Genomic DNA, 23,917 nt, shown 5'->3' on the forward strand with positions numbered 1-23,917 from the left:
GTTTTTGACATTGTTTGCTGGGGTTGTGTATAGGGACTTGTTTGCCTTTTTAGGCATTACCTGCTGTGCCTTTTGTGCTCTTTGGAGCTGCACTGCATCACAGTGAAACTCTTATTTATAAAGATTCTATGTTTCCCTCTGTGTTACTAGCCAGGTTTTGATTGTATTTTGCCCCTCTAGTGGAGTGAGTATTTTCAGGACTTCATGGTTTGGGCTTTGAAGATCACGACACTAAAAATCCACAAAACATCAAACCTTGAGGTGGATAGGCTACAATAAGAGAAGACCATGTTCAGGTATCACTCCTGTCAGTCAAGAACAGGAAGCCGAGGCTGTGGTGGGCACAGGTTCACCAAAACTGCAGAGGTGAAGACAGGATAAATGTAGCTTAGTCGCATGAATCTTGATTTCCGCCGAGACACACAGATAGTAAGGCCAGAATTTGGGATAACAACATGAATCGATGCACCTAAACCCTGCCTTGTATTAACATTCCAGGCTGCTGCTGGTGGTGTAACAGTGTGGTAAATGTTTTCAGGACACACTTTGAGCCTTTTAATATAAATCAATCATCACTTTTTATTTGAGCACTGTTGCTTATCATGTGCATCCCTACATGGACACAATTTACTCATCTTCTAATAGCTACTTCCAGCCTGATAATACCCCATGTAACAAAGTAAAAGTAATCTCAAACCAGTTTAATGAACCTGACAATGATTTACATGTTCCCAGTAACCAGATCTGAATCCAATAAAACACCGTTGGGACGTGGTAGAATGGAAGATTCACAGCATGAAAGTGCAGTTGACAAATCTGTAGAGACAGTGTGATGCAATCACGTCAACGTGGACGAGAATCTCAAAGGAATATCATCATCATCTTGAGGAACCCATCCCATGAAGACCTGAAGCTATTTTGAGAGCAAATGGAGACAAAACCATGAATCACATTTAACTAGAAGCAGGACTTACAGCACACAGTGAAGTGAGATAAACTTTTCAGAAGTCTTTCAGATCATTTATGTTTTTAGTCCCTTTAATTTTTTACAGTAGGTCTAATGATAGGCAGTGGATTCAGAAAGTATTCAGACATGTTCACTTCCTGCACACTCTATGGTAATGTGTCAGTTTTGCCCAATAACCAGTAATGACAACACAGAAACATTTCCAGAAAGGTTTACAAATTAATTAAGAACCAAAAGGGAAATCTCTCAATCATTTAATATTCAGATCCAAATTTCTGTACTTTGGAGAAGCCTCTTCTGCAGTAATTCCAGTTTTGTGTCTTCTCAGGTTAGTCTCTACAAGTTTTACACACCTGGATTTGGGCAGTTTCTTCCATTATTCCCAGCAGGTCCTCTCGAGCTCCATTAGATTGGATGGAAGCATCTATTTACCTCTCCAAACAGATTTTCTCTAGGGTTTAAAGTCTGGGATTTGGCTGGTTCACTCAGGGAGAGTCACAGACTTGTCCCAAAGCCACTTCAGCATTGTCTTGACTGTACACTTTGGATTATTGTCATGCTAAAAGGTGAACTGTTGATCCACTCTGAGCATGCATGCACACTAGAGCAGATTTTCCTCAAGAGCCTCTCTGTATTTGGCTGCATTCATCCTTCCCTCAGTTCTGACCAGTCTCCCTGTCTCTTTCACTGTGAACCACCCCATAGCATGATGTTGCTGCCTCCATGCTTCACTGTATTGATGGCATTACGCCGGTGATGAGCATTGCCTGGTCTTTTGCAGATATTGTGTTTGGAGTTCTGCCCCAAGAGTTCAATTTTATTTCATCATACCAGAGAATCGTTTTTCTCATCCTCTCAGAGTCCTTTAAACTATCAAATGCTGAAACTCCCAGGTTAAGAGCTTGGGTGTTATTCTTGATAGTACCTTAAAATTCGAAGCACATATTAAAAATGTTATTCAGTCTGCATATTTCCATCTGTGTATCATCAGCTGTTTACATCCATCTCTTTCAGCTACCAGCACTGCTATTCTTGTTCATGCTCTGGTTACATCTCGTACTGATTGCTGTAATTCTATCCTTTCTGGTCTTCCTCACAAACTCATTTACAAACTTCAATTGGTTGAGAATGCTGCAGCTCGTATTACTAATTATTAATTATTATTAATAATTACATAATGTATTTGAAACCTCATCAAGGACTTTGTTAAATGGTGCGACTTAAACCACCTACAACTGAACACCAGCAAAACCAAGGAACTGGTGGTGGATTTTAGGAGACCCAGGCCCCTCATGGACCCCGTGATCATCAGAGGTGACTGTGTGCAGAGGGTGCAGACTATAAATACCTGGGAGTGCAGCTGGACGATAAATTGGACTGGACTGCCAATACTGATTATCTGTGCAAGAAAGGACAGAGCCGCCTGTACTTCCTTAGAAGACTGGCATCCTTCAACATCTGCAGTAAGATGCTGCAGATGTTCTATCAGAAGGTTGTGGCGAGTGACCTCTTCTACGCATTGGTGTGCTGGGGAGGCAGCATTAAGAAGAAGGATGCCTCACGCCTGGACAAACTGGTGAGGAAGGCAGGCTCTATTGTTGGCATAGAGCTGGACAGTTTGACATCCGTAGCAGAGCAACGGGCACTCAGCAGGCTCCTATCAATTATGGAGAATCCACTACATCCATTAAACAGTGTCATCTCCAGACAGAGAAGCAGTTTCAGCGAAAGACTGCTGTCACTGTCCTGCTCCACTGACAGACTGAGAAGATCATTCCTCCCCCAAACTATGCGACTCTTCAATTCCACCAGAGGGGGTAAACGTTGAACATTATTCAAGTTATTGTCTGTTTTTTACCTGCATTTTTTATTACTCTTTAATTTAATATTTTTTGCTGCTGGAGTATGTGAATTTCCCCCTGGGATTAATAAAGTATCTATCTATCTATCTATCTATCTATCTATCTATCTATCTATCTATCTATCTATCTATCTATCTATCTATCTATCTATCTATCTATCTATCTATCTATCTATCTATCTATCTATCTATCTATCTATCTACCAGAACCCCTTTCATTGAACACATTACTCCAGTCCTTCAGCAGCTTCACTGGCTCCCTATTAAATATCATATTGATTTTAAGATTCTGCTTATTACTTATAAGACCCTACATAATCTGGAACCTCCTTACCTTTCTGATCTTCTTCACATCTCCATTCCTTCTCGTACTCAAGAGCGACTTTCTTCTAGTCACAATGCCATAAATTTCTGATTGATGGAGTGCTGCTGAGACAGGTTCTCAAATCACAGGGGAGGACTTACGAAGCTCTGTTAGAATGACCATTGGGTTCTTGATCACCTCTCTGACCAAGGCCCTTCTTGCCCAGTTGCTCAATTTGGCAAAGAAGCCAACTCTACGAAGAGTCCTGGTGGTTCCAGACTTATTCCATCTCATAATTATTGAGGCTACTGTACTTCTGGGAACACTGAAAGCCTTAGAAACCACAATTTTATCGCAGAGGTTTACAGAAAGTTCTTTGGACTTCTTGCTTTGTTTTTTTTTGTTTTTTTTTGTCCCGACATGCACATGTGAGTTATGGGACCTTATATACTCGGGTGTGTGCCTTTCTAAATAATGTCTAGTTGTTTCAATTTGCCACAGGTCAACTCCAATGAAACTCTAGACACATCTCAAGGATAATTAAAGCAAACAGAATGGACCTGACAATTTGAAGTATCAAAGCAAAGGATTTGAATATTAATATGAATGAGAGATTGTGGCTATTTTTTTTTTAATAAATTTGCAAACCTTTCTGAAAACATGCTTTCACTTTGTTATTACTGATTATTGATGGTAGATTGATGTGCATTTAAATTTATCCATTTAAAAATTAAATCTACAACACAATAGAGTATAAAAGAGTTTGAATACATTCTGAATCCACTCTATAAGTCATCAATAACTAAAACAAAAAAAAACTTTACCCATGCCTTTTCATTTTATACTATGGACCTATACAACCCTTTTTGTGTTGCTTCGGAAGAATGAAGCACATTATCATATCGCTGCCATTTTCCACTACAGTAAAGCTAACACAGGAGCCAGTGATGCGCATGAACTAGTTCAAAAGAGCGCGTTCATTGAACAAGCTCATTTTTCTAAGAATGGTGAACTTAACATAATGTATGCAAGTGAAGAACTTGAACGTAAGCTAGTTCAGTTTTATGTGACATGCTAGATCTGGTTTAGGTCCACATTAAATGTTTTGCCTTACCCTGTAATGTAGGGGTGGAGCCCAATACGAATACGGTATTCAGATAAGCACAAATAGTGGATTTTTACGAATATTTATTTAATACAAATTTTTTGCCATTTATTTGTATTCAGAAAAAAATAACGTAAAATCAAATAGGCAATGTCTGTGTCTGCCTGCTTGTGCTTAAGCTGCAACCCCGCTGACACGAGAGCGAGTGCTTTTAAGAAAACATTGTACTTCACGAGGCCACTTTATATTTTTCCCAGTTGGACATGCAATATCTTCTTCTTCTTTCTGCTGCTCCCGGTAGGGGTTGCCACAGCGGATCATCTTCTTCCAAATCTTTCTGTCTTCTGCATCTTGTTCTGTTACACCCATCACCAGCATCTCCTCTCTCACCACATCCATTAACCTTCTCTTAGTCCTTCCTCTTTTTCTCTTGCCTGGCAGCTCTATCCCTAGCATCCTTCTCCCAATATACCCATTATCTCTCCTCTGCACATGTCCAAACCAACGCAATCTCGCTTCTCTGACTTTGTCTCCCAATCATCCAACTTGAGCTGACCCTCTAATGTACTCATTTCTAATCCTATCCATCCTCGTCACACCCAGTGCAAATCTTAGCATCTTTAACTCTGCTACCTCTAGCTCTGTCTTCTGTTTTCTGGTCAGTGCCACCGTCTCCAACCCATATAACACAGCTGGTCTCACTACCATCCTGTAAACCTTCCCTTTCACTCTTGCTGATATCCGTCTGTCACAAATCACTCCTGACACTCTTCTCCACCCATTCCACCCTGCCTGCACTCTCTTTTTCCACACCTCTTCCACAATCCCCATTACTCTGTACTGTTGGTCACAAGTATTTAAACTCATCCACCTTCGCCAACTGTACTCCTTGTATCCTCACCATTCCACTGACCTCCCTCTCATTTACACACATGTATTCTGTCTTGTTCCTACTGACCTTCATTCCTCTCCTCTCCAGAGCATATCTCCACCTCTCCAGGGTCTCCTCAACCTGCTCCCTACTCTCTACAGATCACAATGTCATCAGCAAACATCATAGTCCACAGGGACTCCTGTCTAATCTCATCTGTCAACCTGTCCATCACCATTGTAAAAAAGAAAGGGCTCAGAGCCGATCCCTGATGTAATCCCACCTCCACCTTGAATGCATCCGTCATTCCTACCGCAGACCCCACCACAGTCACACTTCCCTCGTACATATCCTGTACCACTCTTACATACTTCTCTGCCACTCCTGACTTCCTCATATAATACCACAACTCCTCTCGAGGCACCCTGTCATATGCTTTCTGCAGGTCCACAAAGATGCAATGCAACTCCTTCTGGCCTTCTCTATACTTCTCCATCAACACCATCAGAGCAAACATTGCATCTGGGGTGCTTTTTCTTGGCATGAAACCATACTGCTGCTCACTGATCATCATCTAGCTTCTAAACCTAGCTTCCACTAATCTTTCCCATAACTTCATGCTGCGGCTCATCAATTTTATCCCCCTGTAGTTACTACAGTCCTGCACATCCCCCTTATTCTTAAATATTGGCACCAGTACACCTCTTCTCCACTCCTCAGGCATCCTCTCACTTTCCAAGATTCCATTAAACAATCTGGTTAAAAACTCCACTGCCATCTCTCCTAAACATGCTTCCACAGGTATGTCATCTAGACCAAAGGCTTTTCCATTCTTCATCCTCTTCATAGCTGTCCTTACTTCCTCCTTGCTAATCCGTTGCACTTCCTGATTCACTATCCCCACGTCATCCAGCCTCTTCTCTCTCTCGTTCTCTTCATTCATCAGCCTCTCAAAGTACTCTTTCCATCTGCTCAACACACACTCCTCGCTTGTGAGTACATTTCCATCTTTATCCTTTATTACCCTAACCTGCTGCACGTCTATCCCAGCTCAGTCCCTCTGTCTAGCCAATCGGTACAGGTCTTTTTCTCCCTCTTTAGTGTCCAACCTCTCATACAACTCATCATACGCTGTTTCTTTACACTTTGCCACCTCTCTCTTCACCTTGCGCCTTATCTCCTTGTACTCTTGTCTACTTTCTGCATCTCTCGGACTATCCCACTTCTTCTTTGCCATCCTCTTCCTCTGTATACTCTCCTGTACTTCCCCATTCCACCACCAGGTTTCCTTATCGTCCTTCCTCTGTCCAGATGTCACACCAAGCACCCTTCTTGCTGTCACCCTTACTACATCTGCTGTAGTTTCCCAGCTGTCTGGTAACTCTTCACTGCCACCCAGTGCCTGTCTCACCTTCTTCCTAAACTCAACCTTGCAGTCTTCCTTTTTCAACTTCCACCATTTGATCCTTAGCTCTGCCCTCACCCTTTTCTTGATCTCCAATGTCATTCTATAGACCACCATCCTATGCTGCTTAACTACACTTTCCCCTGTCACTACTTTGCAGTCTTCAGTCTTCTTCAGATCAACTCTTCTGCATAGGAAGTAATCTACCTGTGTGCATCTTCCTCAATTCTTGTACGTAACCCTATGTTCCTCCTTCTTCTTAAAATACGTATTCACCACAGCCATGTCCATCCTTTTGGCAAAATCCACTATCTTTAGACCTTTTTCATTCCTCTCCTTGACACCATACCTACCCATCACCTCCTCGTCTCCTCTGTTCCCTTCACCAACATGTCCATTGAAATATGTCCAGTATGTGATGCAAATTTTGACCGGCGGCATAATAGGTTAGTTTACCTACACGCTGGTTCAACAGTTACCATTTGTGTCACATGGTTGGAAATAGAGTGTATGGCCACCTGTTACAGTGTAAGTATTGCTTATGGTTTTATGATAAGTTACTAGAATAAAATAATTTTCGAAAGCAGCAGTATTGACGCAACAGACAATTCCACATTGTTCCTCTTTTGTGCCTTCTGTCTACATATCGTTTCTATATATGGAGCAAACTATTTTATTCAATATTCTCATTCCCATTTCATGTGTCTGAATTGCTAGAGTATATTTCATTTCATTGCAAGGCAGATGGGCCTACATGTAATTAGTTGTATGAAGGGCATTATGCATTTTTCATATCTGAGTAGTTAGTAGCCTTTTTGAACTGATGCACATAGGCATACATAAGGCCCCATGGGAAAAGTAAGAAAATGACTTTACATAACTATGTACTGTATTCTTTCACTTCCACTTGTACAATACATAACTTTGTACCAATATCCACAACAGTTAGGCCTATACTGAATGGTAAATGGTAGTGATGGGCCGCTGGTTCTATTGAAGAGGTTCTATTGAAAAAAGTAAACTTGTGGGTCATTTATTCTCACTCCTTAAAAAGTACAAAACGAAATGAACATGAACAAGTTCCAAATTGAAATGGTGAACTATGAACATGAATTTATTCATTTTAATCTGTGTGAACTGAACTTTGAGCTAGTTCTTGTGAGGTGTGAACTTGCACAACACTGACAGGAGCACATGTTAACAGCAGTACAATTGTGGTATTAGTAAGAAGTGACGAAAGAGATATATACTGTAAAATAATTCACCTATACAGCAACAAAAACAATAATTGTATACATAAACTGTCTTATAAACTTGTTTTATACACTGCTCTTGCTGTACAGACGGGGTTCGCAGTATCAGAGATGGTTTTAACTGCAATTATTCTCTTAAACCAAGGTTGTTTCCTGGCTTTTAATAAATTCTGGGTTTAATTACAACTGGAGTCCCAGAATTTCTTAATTATATTTTAAGTTCTCCTGTGGGGTGTACTTCTTCTACACATCTCAATGCTTTTTACTACCTATAGTATTTGCTTATTTAAAAATGCTTGATTGATTTCTTTGTAGAATCCTGTGTCATTCTTTTATGAGGAAGATGTTTTATGATTGAGCTGCATTCTACACATCCATCTGGTTTTAAAACACCTTTTAGATTGTTCTCCATACTATTTAGATTTATGTTATCAGCAAACTTAGTCAATTTGTTCAGCACATGCAACCATAATCAGTGTCCAGATGAAGCGGACAGAAAGAACATTGAGTCTGCTCAGGCAGATTTGGGGAAGAGCTGACATGTGTTTTCCAAAAGCACAACTCAGCAGGGTTTAGTGTACTAGCATTATGACTGCCTGGAAGATTTTTTCAGTATTATAGTAGAGGTTTATAAAAACACCTCAGAGGGCTTTTTTGAAAGGTTATGATGCATGTAAGATGAGTCATAGATGTAAAAAAAGAAAACCATGGCACTGGTTTTAAAACCCTCCTAATTATAATGAATAGTATTCCAAACGTGTAGGCCACGTTTATGTACTGCAGAAACCCAAAAGTGAAGAACGAAAATGAACTCGGTACACTGAATAATGAAGTCATTCCCCCTTTTATTGCCTAGTATCATTTGGCAGAATAAATGCTAGGAAGGGAGCAATGAAAATGAAAAGGGCTGCCGTTTATTTGACAAACTGTGCAAGACCTGAGCTCTTACAGCACAGCACAACTCACATTACAGCACCATTACAGCATGTTGTATGTCAGTGCTTTTTAACTTCCATTGTCATCTAATCATTCATTTCATTAAAATACCCTGACCTCGGTAATGAAGGTGAGCAACACATTAGATGTCTGAAGTAGAATGTGCTAATAATCAAAAGTTATCTTGACAAATAAAATTAGTGGTTAACAAAGAGGCATTCCTTAAATATCCAGCCAAGACTGTACACTGTAATGTATCCATCATTTAACATTAAGTGGAAAACAAACTGCAAAGCAGCCACATTTTAGAACAGGTTCATTTAGTCAGACACTATGAAAATATCAGAAGCAGTTAAGGCAAAGTACATGATGTACATTTCAATCTAAATAACAGCCATGCCCCCAACCTTAGATTCCACATGGCCTCTTTTCTAATATCCAGTAAAAGTCTTAATTCCGACCTCAACATATCCAGGCTGAGCAGTGCATTGCAGTAATTTTGCCTATGACCATCCATAAAAGACCACTGTAAGTGAAGAAAACAGAGCTGTTATAGGTTACACCAAAAGGCTCTGTGGCAAACACTACTACCATGAAGTCTCATTATTTGTACCATACGTATGTAAGAGCGCTATAACTGCTATACTGTATACAAATTTCAGAAGTATCTACATTAAGCTAGTCTCGCTGAAGCCAGACGTGTAATATGCATGTCTGTAGACAACCATTTATGAGTTTTGCTTAAAAGTGGGTGGTGACGGCTCACTGAGTGTCACATTTCTTAACCAATCCAACACCTGATGAAGGTGGCGCTCAGAGTAGGGGCGGTGATTTTGAACTGCAGAGAGTAGCTGTGTTCTTGTTAACCTAATCCAACAGACAGCAAACTTCTGATTATGATGAACAATTGACAAGTCCCCAAAAAACCCTATTCAACATAAATGTGCGTCGCGTATGCAGAGTAAATCACACATGTTAAAAATAAACGTAACCTGTTGCAAGTGAAAGACCTTTTTGCAGCATCAGATTATACATTGGCATTCAAAGACATCAAAGGTAACCATGAATGATAGGTTGTTGCAGGTGCTGTGTAGGCTTTCTGTTTTTCACAGTTACGACAATAGTGTTGGAATACATGTAAGGTTGAAAGCCTTGGCAGCTATGCTTGTGAAAATATGAACTAAAAACTTTGAAAAAAAAGGAGTTTCACACCCCGTCAAAAGGACTCCTGTTTAGAGAGCTGATAATGAAGAGCCACAGGAAATGCCAATTTCAGGACTCAACATACCTGTATCAGCAAATCTGCCAAACGACACCACGAAAGTATGGACAAGGCTGCACACCACCCATCTTTCAATTGCACATTCAAGCGAGAAACTAAAGCAAGTTAACTTTACTGTTTAATTGGAAATGTAAACATGCCATAGCGCTACAGCATTTTAACACTTAGCATATCCATAAACAACAATGCTTATCTAAACTCTGTTTTCTGATGTTATGCCATATAGTGGTACAATAGTCAAAATGACAAGAAAGATATCATAGCAAACAGAAGCACTTCTCGAATGTGTGCAGCTGTGGTGGTCTACGTGTGTCTGTCTGTCTCCTCTGTCATTACAACATACAAATCAATCACTAAGCTTCAGCTACCTTGTGCTTCTAAGCTCCTGAATGGATGACAGCAGTTTTAGCTTTTTATTTCCTTTCAGAGTCAAGTCTTTTATTCAGTTTCTTTTGCTCTCTCCCTTAAATCCTGACAGTTTAGTTTAATGAACGGACTGAAGGACTCAGGGGTGGATCTTTAAGGAAGAAGTCCTGTGTGTTTAGCCTTTGCAGCACTATTCACTACTAATTTTTCCAACAAGTTGTCCTCAGACGTGTATTCTTGTTTCGGAATCACGTCTGGCCCCTCAAGACTAACATCATGAAATAAAAATGAAAAAAATATAACACTGTAGCATCTCTGGGCTTAGTACCACATTTTAAACGTTTATTATACACAAACACTATAAGATAAAATAAATTTCATTACAACACAAGAAAGGGTATACAAAATAGATTTTTTTCACTGTGTTTTAAAAATGATGTCTTCAGTGGTGGCCATCATTAGCAATACACTCTTTGAGGCAATTTCTGAATGCTCGCATGACTCGTTCGGCCATTTCAAGCGGCAGTTTAGTAGCAAATAGCATCCTTGAGGGCTTCAAGGTTTTGAAGTCAGTGTGTGAATACCTTCGACTTGAGATCCCCACAAAAAGAAATCGCATGGAGTGAGATCAGCCGAACATGAAGGTGTGACGATGCGGGTTCTACTCCATGCTCCCATACAGCTTCTGGAAGCCCTTGAACCACAGATGAGCTAGGCAGTGAGGCACAACAAAGCAAGTGGATGGTGCAAAAGTGTAAAGTGCTTTAAAAAAGGCAAAAAACAAGGTCTTCAAATAAAAAAGTGCTGTGTATCAAAATATCCTTAAATAAATAATCCATAAAAACAAGTGAAAAGGGTGGTGGTTAAAATCCATCAAAAAAAAACATCCTTTAAAAAAAACAACGAAGTTAAAACAATGGCTGGAAACAGTCTCTTTGAAAACACAAAGCACGGTGCCTTCTTTTACTGGTGACTCCCCTGCTTCTCCCATCCAGACTATGCACCAGTTGAGTCATCCTACATGCAGCTGATCTTCTTTGCTTTATTCGAATGGTCTGGTGGCCTCCCAATCCCTGGCTTCGTTTAGCCCCTACCAGACCGAGACTTGGTTTTCCCCCAAAGGCCAGGACGCTCACGCTGGGGATTCTATTCCAAATCACCAACTCCCGCTGCCTTCACTGTGGTGAGCCAACCTTCTCCTGGTCACTCCTGCTCCCAACAAGCCCTCAGCAGGAGCGACCACTACCGTCAGCCCTCAGGTGCTGGCCAAACATCCCACTCAGGTTTGCCTCTCCCAGCTGCTTGTTATCAGCACGAGTCTGCGCTCGCTTGTTCTCCTCCTCTCCTCAACCAGCTTTCTCCCTCCTGCTTCCTGCCGTCTTCTTCACCCTTAACCTCCCGTTCATTTTTTTTTCTTCTTTCCTTTATCTCCCAACCCCTGCTAGCCACCTCGAGCTTCTATTTATCACGGGGACGTGGATCATCTGTGGCAATCAGCAGCTTCCGGGAACAATTACGGATGTGGACGACTCCTCACCTGTGCACTTAAGTGAGAACCGCCCGCATCACGAATTCCCCGGGAACCGCTCGGCCACACACACACCACGCCCCCTTGCTAAGCCGCGAATGTGGTGATTATTTATTTTAAAAAGTGGAATTTTGACGTGAGCTCTGGTCCTGCTACACCATAGAAGGCCACCCGACATTACTGCGCAGGGAGATCAGCTTCCTCGGAAACATTTCCTGCAAAATATGCATGAATTTCCACACCATATGAGCTGTTGCTCCATCCTGTTGAAACCAGGCATCCACCACATCCATTTCTTCTAGTTGGGCCTGAAAAAAGTTCTCTAGCATTTCAATGTAACGTTCTGAAGTGACAGTGACTGTTGCTCTCCCTCCTTAAAAAACTAAGGGCCTACAATGAAAAATTCTGAAACGGCGCACCAAACTGTAACACACACACTGTGAAGGGGTCACTGATGAAGTTCACGAGGGTTGGTTTCAGCCCAATAGCAAAAGTTTTGCTTATTTACGTAACCATTAAAATAGAAATGTGCCTAGTCGCTGCACATGACAATGGCATCTCGATGAACGGTGTGCAGAATGGTTGTGCACAACTCTCTACGGCTCTCCCAGCCTCTTTCAGTGAATTCCTCCACTGCCATCATTTTATATGAATGGAAATTAAGGTCCTCATGCAAAATCCTCCTCAAAGATGTGTTGGAAATGCCTAAGTCAGAAGCATGTTTGTTCGTTGAACGGCTTAAGAGACTGAAAAGTTGATGACCTTACAGCTTGGATGTTTTCAGGAGATCATACAGTCCGAGGACAGCCTGAAGATTTTCTGTTCGGTGTTGTACCAATCTGTCTAAATTTAGCCACCCATTAAAGAATTGTTTTCCAATTTGGGACGTCACCATTAGGAGAAATGCTAAAGTGCGTTCGGAAGGAGTGTTGTGAAGTGATGATGGATTTGTTGCTTTTTAAGAACGTTTTGACAGCAAAAGTAGGGTGCGCACCAGACCAAGGCATTTTGCTGACTGAAAACTACAAGGGATCACCTATCATAGGACCCCCACCCCAACACACTCAGCTGCCTCTACTTCACACAATGACCTTGAGAAATGTGGTACTTCATTTTGACTCCCCCTGTACTTATTAATCTGCTTTGCATAAACTGAGTAACTCATTGACTACCCTGCCTGTCTAAAATAATACTTCCCTTTCTCACCTTCCATTCCTTTCTCTATATTCTGTTTTATCTGTTCTCACCAATCAAATGATTGGTCCTGAAATCATTTTTGGGTTAGCCTTGTAATTATTTCTAGGATTAAAGGTTACCCTTAAACTCCAAAACCACAATTACCTTTGATAAACTCCTGTAGGAGTCTACCCATTAACCTGACACAGTCATTAAAGAACAGATCTGCTATTCAGCTTACCTGCTATCCTCACTATTGGAATGACAGAATAGTAAGGACAGAAGATGTTTTCTGTAATGCCTGCCTCCTGTAAATGAATTGTACAGAGAATGTGCGTCAGCTATTCCACTATGTTGGGTTGTCTGGCCCAAGTGATCTAGTTGGAGTATTGCCTACTAGTTCCTCACCTACCATTTTTTCTTATTACCACAGGCCTACCTGCCTAATGTTCTTCCAAGACATCATTGATTAATAGAAACGGTGTGGTGATCGGCATCTGTTATGGAAAAATGTTCTGCATGAATTTGTAAAGTGCTTCTGACTGTGCTTGCCTGTTTAACTAAGACATCCTATTCCATTTATACAGGACAATACCAAGAGAATGATGAGATAACAATAATTTTAATTTTGATTGCAATAATAATTTATATATATGAATTTCTTTTTAGATATAGATGTGTGCCAAAGACTTTTCATATGTTTAACTATTTTGGGACCTTTAGACACACAAAGATACAGGTTGGCAGCATGCACTGATACAGCTTGTTGCCTCACTCACCAAACGACAAACCACCTGGATTGGGACCCAAAATTACCTATATTCTAATTAGTAAAAAACTGCTTTGCTCTTAACACTGTTATGCAAATGAACCCAGCTTATTTAAGATTTTTACTTTGCTAGATTCTCCATCTTGTCATGCTGAACTCACCTGACTACATGGAAGGCTCGCTCAAGCTTGTTGTAATAAAGGATGGCTATTGTTGGACACATTTGTAAGGGTAATCTTAACTATTCTTTATAATAGTAATAGTAACCCTGACACATCCCACAAGCTGATGTTACCCCGGCAGCAGAACAAGCTTAGAGCACTGGCTACTGTGGACAAGCAGAACTCCTCCAGCAGCTTCTCATTCATATTAAAGAACCTAAGTGTATTCAAAAAACAGCCTGCACTGGATCTTTTTTAAAGCAGATCTATGTTATCCATTAAACCCAATCTATTGAAAAGATGGATCCCCAGATATTTTAAGTGTTCAATGCCTCCACCCACTTCTCCATTATAGTGCCTTCTCCTTCATTATATTATTATTCAGTTCCAGGTGGTTTTCATTGCACCACCATTCTGTTTGTCATCTCCAGTGCTGATACAACCTACAATGTAGAATTAATCTGAGAACTATAGATCAGGGGTGGGCAGATTCAGTCCTGGAGGGCCGCAGTGGCTGCAGGTTTTTGTTCCAACCAATTGCTTAACAAGAAGCACTTATTGCTGTAGTAACACTTCTTCTTCATTTTAGTTATTTCCCTCATTAAGATTTTGAACCCTTGTTGCTTATTTAAGTCTTAAACAGCTGCATTCTCAGTTTTTAATTGTTCTTTATTAGCAATAAGATGCAAATGACAAAAGAAACCAGCAGTTATCCATTTTGTTTGTTACCCTTTACACCTGTGTGTATTTATTGTGCACTATTTGGTTTAATTAAATACTTGGAAGGAAAGAGAAGAGAAAAAAGTGAAGGATTGAGAATTACCCATCCGTTTTACACTTCAAAGTATTTGGATGACATCCTTAGAATGGAAAAAAAAATCTAGGATATGAGAATGACTTGACATAGCAGAGTTAAAGCACTAACACGCCATGAGATGTAATTATTGGCAAGGATTGTTTTCTAATTAAGCAACTGGGATGGAACAAAAATCCGGGGCCACTGTGGCCCTCCAGGAATGACTTTGCCCACCCCTGCTATAGATGATATAAATGGATTTGTACTTAAGATTGCACGCAAGAGATAAATCTTGACATGACAATATGCAGCAATCCTGACAGAATCTGGAAAACACGAATTACAGAACTAAAACTAGTCAGAGGCAACAATACAGTAAGAATCTAAAAAAAAAACCCAGAACCCTAAAAATTAAAAATAAAGGAAAGCCTTTTAAAAACGTAATTACTAAAATGTACCACTAGATGGTGATGGAGCACTGTGCTGTGCCCCTGTAGATTCCACTGACTCAAAATTACCTCAGCTAAAATGTATCTTGCTGTGTAACGTACACAGGAATTGTCTGAAACGTGATTTTTGTAAATGGCAATCTTATGTTATTTCTGCACCTAAAAGCATTTAACCATTGGTATGATATTACTTCCAAATAATAACAGTTCTCAAAAGGAGTTCATGTAATGTAGTCAAGGACTATAATTTAACATCTGTTGAATCAGTTTAATGCACTTAGCATACTATTTTAGTGCTTTAGTTGCATTTAAATACAGATTATGCAGTAGCACAAGATCAAAGCAGGCACTTACAAAGCTATATTCCTTCAGCATACATGTAACATACTGCTACAAAAATATGTTATGTTGATAGCCATAACAAAGGCCACACATGGAACAAATTTCAGACTATCAGAGTAAAATTTCAGTAAATCACCTTTTAAATATACAGTACTACAAAATGTACCACTCTATAATAGCTCGAACGTTTCGATTCCCTTAAAGGTGCCATAAATAATGAGAGAGCTTTAAGCCCAATTTTTATATATACAGTGGATTCCAAAAGTATTCAGGCCCCTTCACTTACTGCAAACTTTATTGGGTTATAGATTTAATTTTAAATTGATATACTATATATACTCACGTTTAAGTTCTCCTGCAGATAAGTCAGAGCTTGATTTTACTGTATAATTTCTGGTATTTTATAATGTCGGTTGTATAAGTCGAATACGGAAAACTCACGATATTGGTCCAAGAGATAATGGTATGCTAATGCCCACCTGAGAGAGTAACCACGGAGCACACTGCCTTTTTTTTAATGTATTGTGCCTGTGTGACCACACGGTAATACCCGAACAATTCCGAAGCAACGTTTGCACTGTTTTGTGTTTTTTTGTATCTCACACCCTCATACACCTTTATCATAACAGCATCCCTTATCTACGATGGAGTGTTCGATCAGAAGAAAATATGAAGCTGGTTTTAAATTAAAAGTTGTTGAAGTGGCGAAAGAAATTGGTAACTGCACTGCTGCAACAAAATTCAATGTGTCTGAGAAACTGCTGTGAGATTGTAAAAAAAAAAAAATTTAAGTGTCGCATTTTTGAACATACGTATAATTCGGGGTCTGATTTTATGATCGATTTTCGGGTTTCAAGACCTCACTTATATGTGAGTATGTACAGTATTTGCCAGTTTTGTCCATCAATCTACCATAATGCCAAAGTGACAGCATGTTTCCTGAAAGTTTTGCAAACATATTAAAAATTATTCATGTACGGTAAGTATTCAGACCCTTAATTCAGTATTTTGTTGAAGCCCTTTGGCACCAATTACAGCTTCAAATCTTATATGGTAAGTTTCTACAAGCTTTGCACACTTGGATTTGGGCAGTTTATTCCATTCCTCCTGGCAGATCTTCTCAAGCTCTGTTAGATATGTAAACTGACATATTCAGGTCTCTCCATAGATGGGTTATGGGGGATAAATCTGGGCTTTGGCCAGGTCATTCAAGGATAGTCAAAGATTTGTCCCAGCATCACTCCAGCATGTCTTTGCTGTATGCTTTGGGTCACTGTCATGCTGAAAGATGAACTGTCGCCCCAGTTGGAGGTAACATACACTCTTGTAACAGGTTTTCTTTAAAGACCTCTCTGTACTTGGCTGCATTCATCTTTCCCTCATCTCTAACCAGTTTTCCTGTTCCTGCCACTGAGAAGCACTCCATATCAAGATGCTGCCACCACCATGCTTCACCACAGACATACTGTAGTATTGGGCAGTGATGAGCAGAGTCTGGTCTTTGCCAGATACAAAGCATGGCGCTCTACATTACATATACATTTATTTATTTGGCCAACGCTTTTAACCAAAGCAACTCACAACATTTTGAGCTCTACTTAAAAATTTAATTTTTAGCTCATCAGACAAGAAGGATCTTTATTCTACTGCTCTTAAAGTCGTTTAAATGCCTTTTACTCATGAGTGGCTTCGGCCTAGCCATTCTACCATAAATGATGGATGACTGATGAAGTGCTACTGAGATGGTCATCCTTGCGACAGGTTCTCTCATCTCAGAAGAGGACTTCTGAAGCTTTGTAAGAGTGACAAATGGGCTCTGGTTCGCCTACCTGAGTAAGGCCCTTCTTACTCAGTTACTTTGGCTGCACGGCTAACTCCAGGAAGAATCCATTCTACAACTTTTGAAGCCATTGTGCTTCTGGGAACACTTAATAAATATCCTTACCCTGATCTATGCCTTACCATTTTTATTTCCTCTGTCACTGAAAACATTTAACACTAAACGTTTTCAGGTCTTCAACCAAAATCTAATACTAGATAAAAGGGCACCAGAATAAACCAACTTTTTTTTCACTAATGAGCCACCCAGGTTTTTCCAGTCAAGTCCCAATTGCATTTGACAACATGCAGAACATCACTTTAGACAAAAAGAAAAGTTTTACATGAATTATACAGTAGTAGTAGTAGTAGTAGTGTCACGTGTACAGGGTATAGTAAAATTCTTTCTTTCATTACACACCCATCCAACATGCAACATGTCAACACCTTAAAGGCACCATGACAAAAAAGAATGTATGAGCATAAATCATTTCTTTTTAACTAATAGAAAACCACAAAATCAGCTTACAAGTACATATTCTTTGTTTCAAATATAATAGAGACAATGCTAACTCTATGTAGAGGTAGAAAAAATATAATCAATTGACAATGGAGAGAAAGAAAAAATAAATCTGTTTACAGCATTCCTATTAAAAATAAAACCCTGGATGATCCCAAGTCTTTTCAGAGAAGCAAATTCAGAAATCAGCTAACTGGCACTGTGCCAGTAACCACTAATGTCCAATTTTCCAATTCCAACCACCCTGAAAAATAACTACTGTATTTAGCCCAGAATATGGTTTGAAATTGCACCAACCAACTGCAGGACTGCCAAGATATGGGAACGTGTGAGAAACACATTAAACGTACCAAGGCAGAGTTCAGATTTTAAGACTTTTAAAGATAACTGGGTACACCAGAGCCTGCCTATGTGTGTCACATCAAAGAAAGAAAAAAGCAATTAAAGTGGAACCTCGGTTTGCGAGCATAATTCGTTCCGTAAACGTGCTCGCAGTCCAAAGCACTCATATGTCAAAGTGAATTTCCCCATAAGAAATAATGGAAACTCAGATGATTCGTTCCACAACCCAAAACTATTCATATAAAAATGATTAATACAAAATATAAAGTAAAAATACATAAAACAAATTAACCTGCACTTTACCTTTGAAAAGAATCATGGCTGGTGTGAGTGAGTTTCTAAACTCTTGTGGGATTCCACCCAATGGGACGACACACGGAAGAGCGTCCCAAAGCAATCGCTGTCTCCCAGCGCTGTAGCAGTTCGTCATAAAAGCAAATCCAAAAAGATCGCCGACATGCTATAAGTGCCTGCCGTCGATGGGTGATACATGGAACAAGGAACATTATAAATGCGCAGGGCACAGTACTACTTGGCCACGACCCTGCCTGACTGCTGTGTCTGCGTATAGGAGAGGCAGATCCCGCTACAATAAAAAAACGCGCTGTTGCTGTTTCAAGCTGAATAAAGCTGGTGTTGCTAAAGTACTGAGACTCAGCTTCGTGTTTTGGGGTGCAAGACGGGGACTCGCACGTCACAGCAGACACACACGCACATGCATGCACACACACACAATGCTGTAGTAAACAGTATACGCTCGTACGGATGTTGACTATATGAATGAGGCACGCCAACTCAGACGGAGAATAGGAGACGATTAGTGCAGTTGTGATCACATGACGCTCAGAGGATACATACCACTCATAATGCAAGACTTCGCTGGTTTATCAAGTCAAAATTTATTAAAAATTTTAGCTTGTTTTGCAAAACACTCGTAAACCAAGTTACTCGCAAACGGAGGTTCCACTGTATTTCTATTCATTATTACTAAATTTAAAAGGACCTATAGAATTTTTCTTTTTAAATTTGAGTTATGTTATGTTTGATAAAGATTAAGTGAATTAAACACATTTAAGAGTTCATCTCTATATATATAATATCCAACATCTGTCTGGTTTGTGTGTGTCCTGCGGTGGGTTGGCACTCTGCCCGGGATTGCTTCCTGCCTTGTGCCCTGTGTTGGCTGGGATTGGCTCCAGCAGACCCCCGTGACCCTGTGTTCGGATTCAGCGGGTTAGAAAATGGATGGATGGATGTCTGTCTGTCCGCTTTTCACGAGGGAACTACTTAACGGATTTAGATTGGGTTTTTTTCTATATTTTGCTTGAACATTCCAGTTGATTGTGCGACTGCTCTCATCGCGTTAAGTATCATGGTTCGCCTGCAGGAGCGATTTATTCGTGTTAACCCGAGACAGAGGCTGTGGGCCGAGGGGAGGAGTAAGCGTGAAGTCAGGAGTGGGGAGTCGGGCGGGGCTCTGCTCACTCATGCGCCAGCCTCCATTCGAATCGCTCTACCTGTGGCCACGTTTTGGAGCGGACCTTGCTTCCGCTTAGCTAGCGATACCTGTTTTTTTATTGATTTTTAAAGTTTTTCTTGTTTCACTACTACACGGACAGGGCCATGGGTGACAGCTAGTATTGTAATAAAACAGAGACATAGTTGAGCATTACAAATACAAAATGAAATCACAAAAACTTGCAGCAAAAAAACCCAAATTAAACTGAAATTGATTCAATGCTTTTGCTCGGTAAACAGTGGATATAAACATACAGCAGATGTTTAACGTGCAGATCAAAGCATAAAGATGTTTATTGCTAAAAATAAATGTGTACTTGTTAATGTGAACCTTTGTAATGTGAACAAGTACTCTAAAATGTTACGACAACAGGCCACGAGTGCACTAGGGACTGAACAGTCTATTTAAGAAATAAAATAAAATCACCACCAATAAACTGTCAAATGTAACAAACAGATCTCCTTCTCACACTGAACACTGCCAAACTATCGTTATATAATTTATATACCTCAATGTGTAAAGTTAAAAAAAGTACAAAACTGCCATTAAATTTCACTTACTGATTTTATAGCCCAGTTTTTCTGCATGAAGTCTCCTAGCCAAGAACTGTCCTTCAATAAGAGCTCTAATTTCAATGGGCTTTGAGAAATGAGGTACCTGCGACAGGAAAGAAAAAAGAACAATTACAAAACTTTCCCTGCGTCTGTGTAAAGGAATGAGATTACCCAGTCTGAGTAACTAGTAGAGAGCTTCAGTTTGTGTTAAATTAAAATCACTGAAATTTTAGGTTTGCCATTAGCAGCTCAAGAGGTAGTGCAGGAGTCACTCATATTCAGTGCTTTGTGTGTGTGTGTTAAACTTATAGTAGACCAACCCAAAAATGAACTTGGCGTGTTTCACTCACTCCACGAAAATACAAGTTAATCACTATGAGGGCAGCTCTCTGCAACATACATTCTGTGATAACTATCCTTTGAATCATCGTTCTTTATACAACGCAGAGCATACTAGCACACAGCACTCACACTCGGTGGCACAGGAAAATGTGAAGTTATTTTGTTTTTGTTAATTGCACAACAGGATGAATCAACAATGAACTGGGCTCCAGGAAATTGAAGGATATATTTTATTATAGGAACCACATTCACACCTGATTGCACCTGTAAAGTTAAATGCTTTTCTTTGAAAGCAAGCCAAATAACAGTCACACCCTCCTTTGATTGTACAAAGCGCTCCTCCCTTTTTAAAAATAATTAAAATCCAGTGAACGGATAACGATTTTTGGCACTTTTCACTATCATGTTTAAATGTTTGTATACAAATTTACTTGTCCATACTTAACATTTACACTTTTCACTCTTTTGAGAACAGAAAATGAATGTGTATCTGCCTCAAATGTACAATGAGCCACATTTTTGTAAGGATATCTGGAATTAAGTAGAAATTATTATGGATACAAACTGCATAATTAGATTGTGCTACAGAAAAGCTGATAATAGTTAAAAGTATATCTTAAATAAAATAAATTACTAATTAAAAAAACATGTTTAGAGGGCAGGATTATATTAATAAGGGGTGATAATTATGCACATAGTATCTGGGACAGCCTTACAAATAACAGAGCAGAAGAACAGGATTTCACACATGTAATTAGTGAGTGTTTTGTAACTCAGTATGTTAAAGCGCCAATGAGAGAAGTAGCCTGCCTAGATTTATTCTTCTGTAATGATCAAGGTAGAATTCAGGGAGAAGATGAGATTGAACTATTACGGTTAAGTGATTATAATATAGTACATTTCACAGTGCTGTGCTAAAGCACCTGTTGAAAAACAAAAACTGGGGAATAAGAAGTAACATGGCTGAAGTGTTCAAAATTATGAAGGGAATGAAGATTTTGAATCACAACTTTTATATTAAAATGAGTTCTTTAACAAGAACAAAAGGGCACAGATGGAAAGTGGTTATGGGTACATTTTTGGCAAATACTAGAAAGTTGTTTTTTTCACACAGAGAATCATAGATGCAGAGAATAAGTTACCAAGTAGTATGGTAGAATGCAGGACTTTGGTTGGGGAGCTTAAAAACCTGATTCAGTGTTATTTGGGAGGCACAACATGAAAAGAACCAATGAGCTTTGTAGGGATGAATGGCCTATATTGTCAAAATTGTATAAATTTTCTAATGTTGCATTAATTGCAGATATTAGATATATGTACCTGGATCACTGTAATACTCTTACCCTAAACCTGACATTTCCCATAGGTTTTGGCATCTCTTAACCAATAGGCGCAGAACTGTGGGAATCTCCACACACAACACCTACTGCATGTAAAACTCTGTTAAAACTGTGGTGAAGCCTAAAAACTTCCAAATTAAATAACAAATTTGACTTAGGGATTTTAGATAAGATATTAGAATAGCGTGATATTTAGCTGCCAAGTACCACAGGAAAACAATAAGGTAATCATGTTGTAGAAATTACCAAAACTAGCCCCTACAGGTTGCAAGCCTATTTTTTTTATCACTTGGTGGTGGCAGCACTGCCAATGATACAGTCCTCATAAAAAGAGTGAAAGAAGCTGTAGTGGAGCTGCAGAGTTAGCAGTCTCTTTTGCTGTCTGCGTTCCTGTACTGATGTTGCAAGCAACATATGGTCACAAACTAGCAATAAGTAATATATATATACAGTGGAACCTCGGTTCACGTATGTCTCGGTACACGTACAACTCGGTTTACGACCAAAAAGTTCACCAAAGTTTTGCCTTGGTTCACGACCACACACTCGGTATACGAACAAGCCAGGTTCCCTTTCGGTTTGTTCATGTTCAATCTCTCCCTGTGCATTTCCTGTGCAGCGAGCAAGAGAGAGAGCGAGAGAGCGCGACACACACACACACGCACACACACACATACACACACACACACACACACACACACACACACACAGAGGCAGCGAGAGACAGAGGCACACACACAGGCAGCGCGAGACAGAGAGAGCCGCGCACACACACAGGAGCACATATGAGAGAGGCACACACACACACACAGGAGCGCTCTAGAGAGACACACACACACAGGCGCTCCAGGCTCGCAAAAGAGAGACACACACACACACACACAGGCGCGGGAGAGACAGGCGTGCACACACACAGGAGCGCTCTAGAGAGACTCACACACAGGAGCTCCAGGCGGCACGCACACACACACAGGCGCGGGAGAGAGAGGCGCGCACACACACAGGAGCGCTCTAGAGAGACACACACACACACAGGCGCTCCAGGCTCGCAAAAGAGAGACGCACGCACACACACACACAGGTGCGAGAGAGAGCGAGCGAGGGACTCATAAAGTAGAGAAGGCTTGTTTTTGTTTTCAGTTCTGTTTACAGTGATCGGTTCATAGCCTGCATTGTTGCAATGTTATTTTTCTTGGTGGTTTATTAAATTACGGATTTTTCAAATGTTCATTTTTCCCCTGTGCTTAAAACTCATTAAAAAAGTGTTTTTAACGAGCGGTTCCTAGCACTATAGCGCGAACTATTGCAGTGTTAGTTTTCTCTGTTGTTCAAGGTTTTCTCAATGTTATTCAATGTTTTCACATTTAGTTTACCATTACGCTATGCATTCTATGGTATAATTAACTATATTTGTGCTTAAAAACTAAAAATATATATATATTTACATACAGTTCATACAGTCTGGAACGGATTAATTGTATTTACATACAATCCTATGGGACAAATTGCTTCGGTTCACGACCAACTCGGTTTACGACCAGAGTTTTGGAACGAATTACGGTCGTGAACCGAGGTTCCACTGTATATATAGCTCTCTAATGAAAATGCAATTAACAGACACTTGGACCTGAACCCAGCATATACAGGCTTAAAAAGAAGAATGTCCAAATAATAACCCAAAACTTTCCGAACCGCACCATATTAATCCACCATCCCCTTACACCTCTCTATATATTGCCTTTGATTCCTGTATGTCTAATCATTTTCCTCAGATGATGACACCTGGTAGGTTGTTGAAAGCTTACAAATAAAAAACTATTGCAAATTGTATCACAGACCTTCACGTCCATATATATATCTTTGCACGCACAGAGTTTCAATCTTCAGGGCACTGACTGGCCATGCCACCAG

General features: G+C 40.0%; 1 protein-coding gene across 3 annotated transcripts in view; it reads right to left on the minus strand.

The window, feature by feature from the left end:
* Positions 1–23,917, minus strand: part of xylb (xylulokinase homolog (H. influenzae)) — a 353,065-nt gene that overhangs the window by 275,313 nt on the left and 53,835 nt on the right. For all 3 annotated transcript variants that reach the window (XR_007935308.1, XM_028804172.2, XM_051929119.1), the window contains exon 15: positions 20,331–20,427. Coding sequence is in view for 2 of the 3 variants with exons in the window: in XM_028804172.2 (XP_028660005.1) it covers positions 20,331–20,427 (97 nt within the window). In the remaining variant the exon portion in view is untranslated. The remainder of the gene's footprint in view (positions 1–20,330; positions 20,428–23,917) is intronic.

This window comes from Erpetoichthys calabaricus, chromosome 6, assembly GCF_900747795.2.
Source record: "Erpetoichthys calabaricus chromosome 6, fErpCal1.3, whole genome shotgun sequence".
Lineage (NCBI taxonomy): Eukaryota > Metazoa > Chordata > Cladistia > Polypteriformes > Polypteridae > Erpetoichthys > Erpetoichthys calabaricus.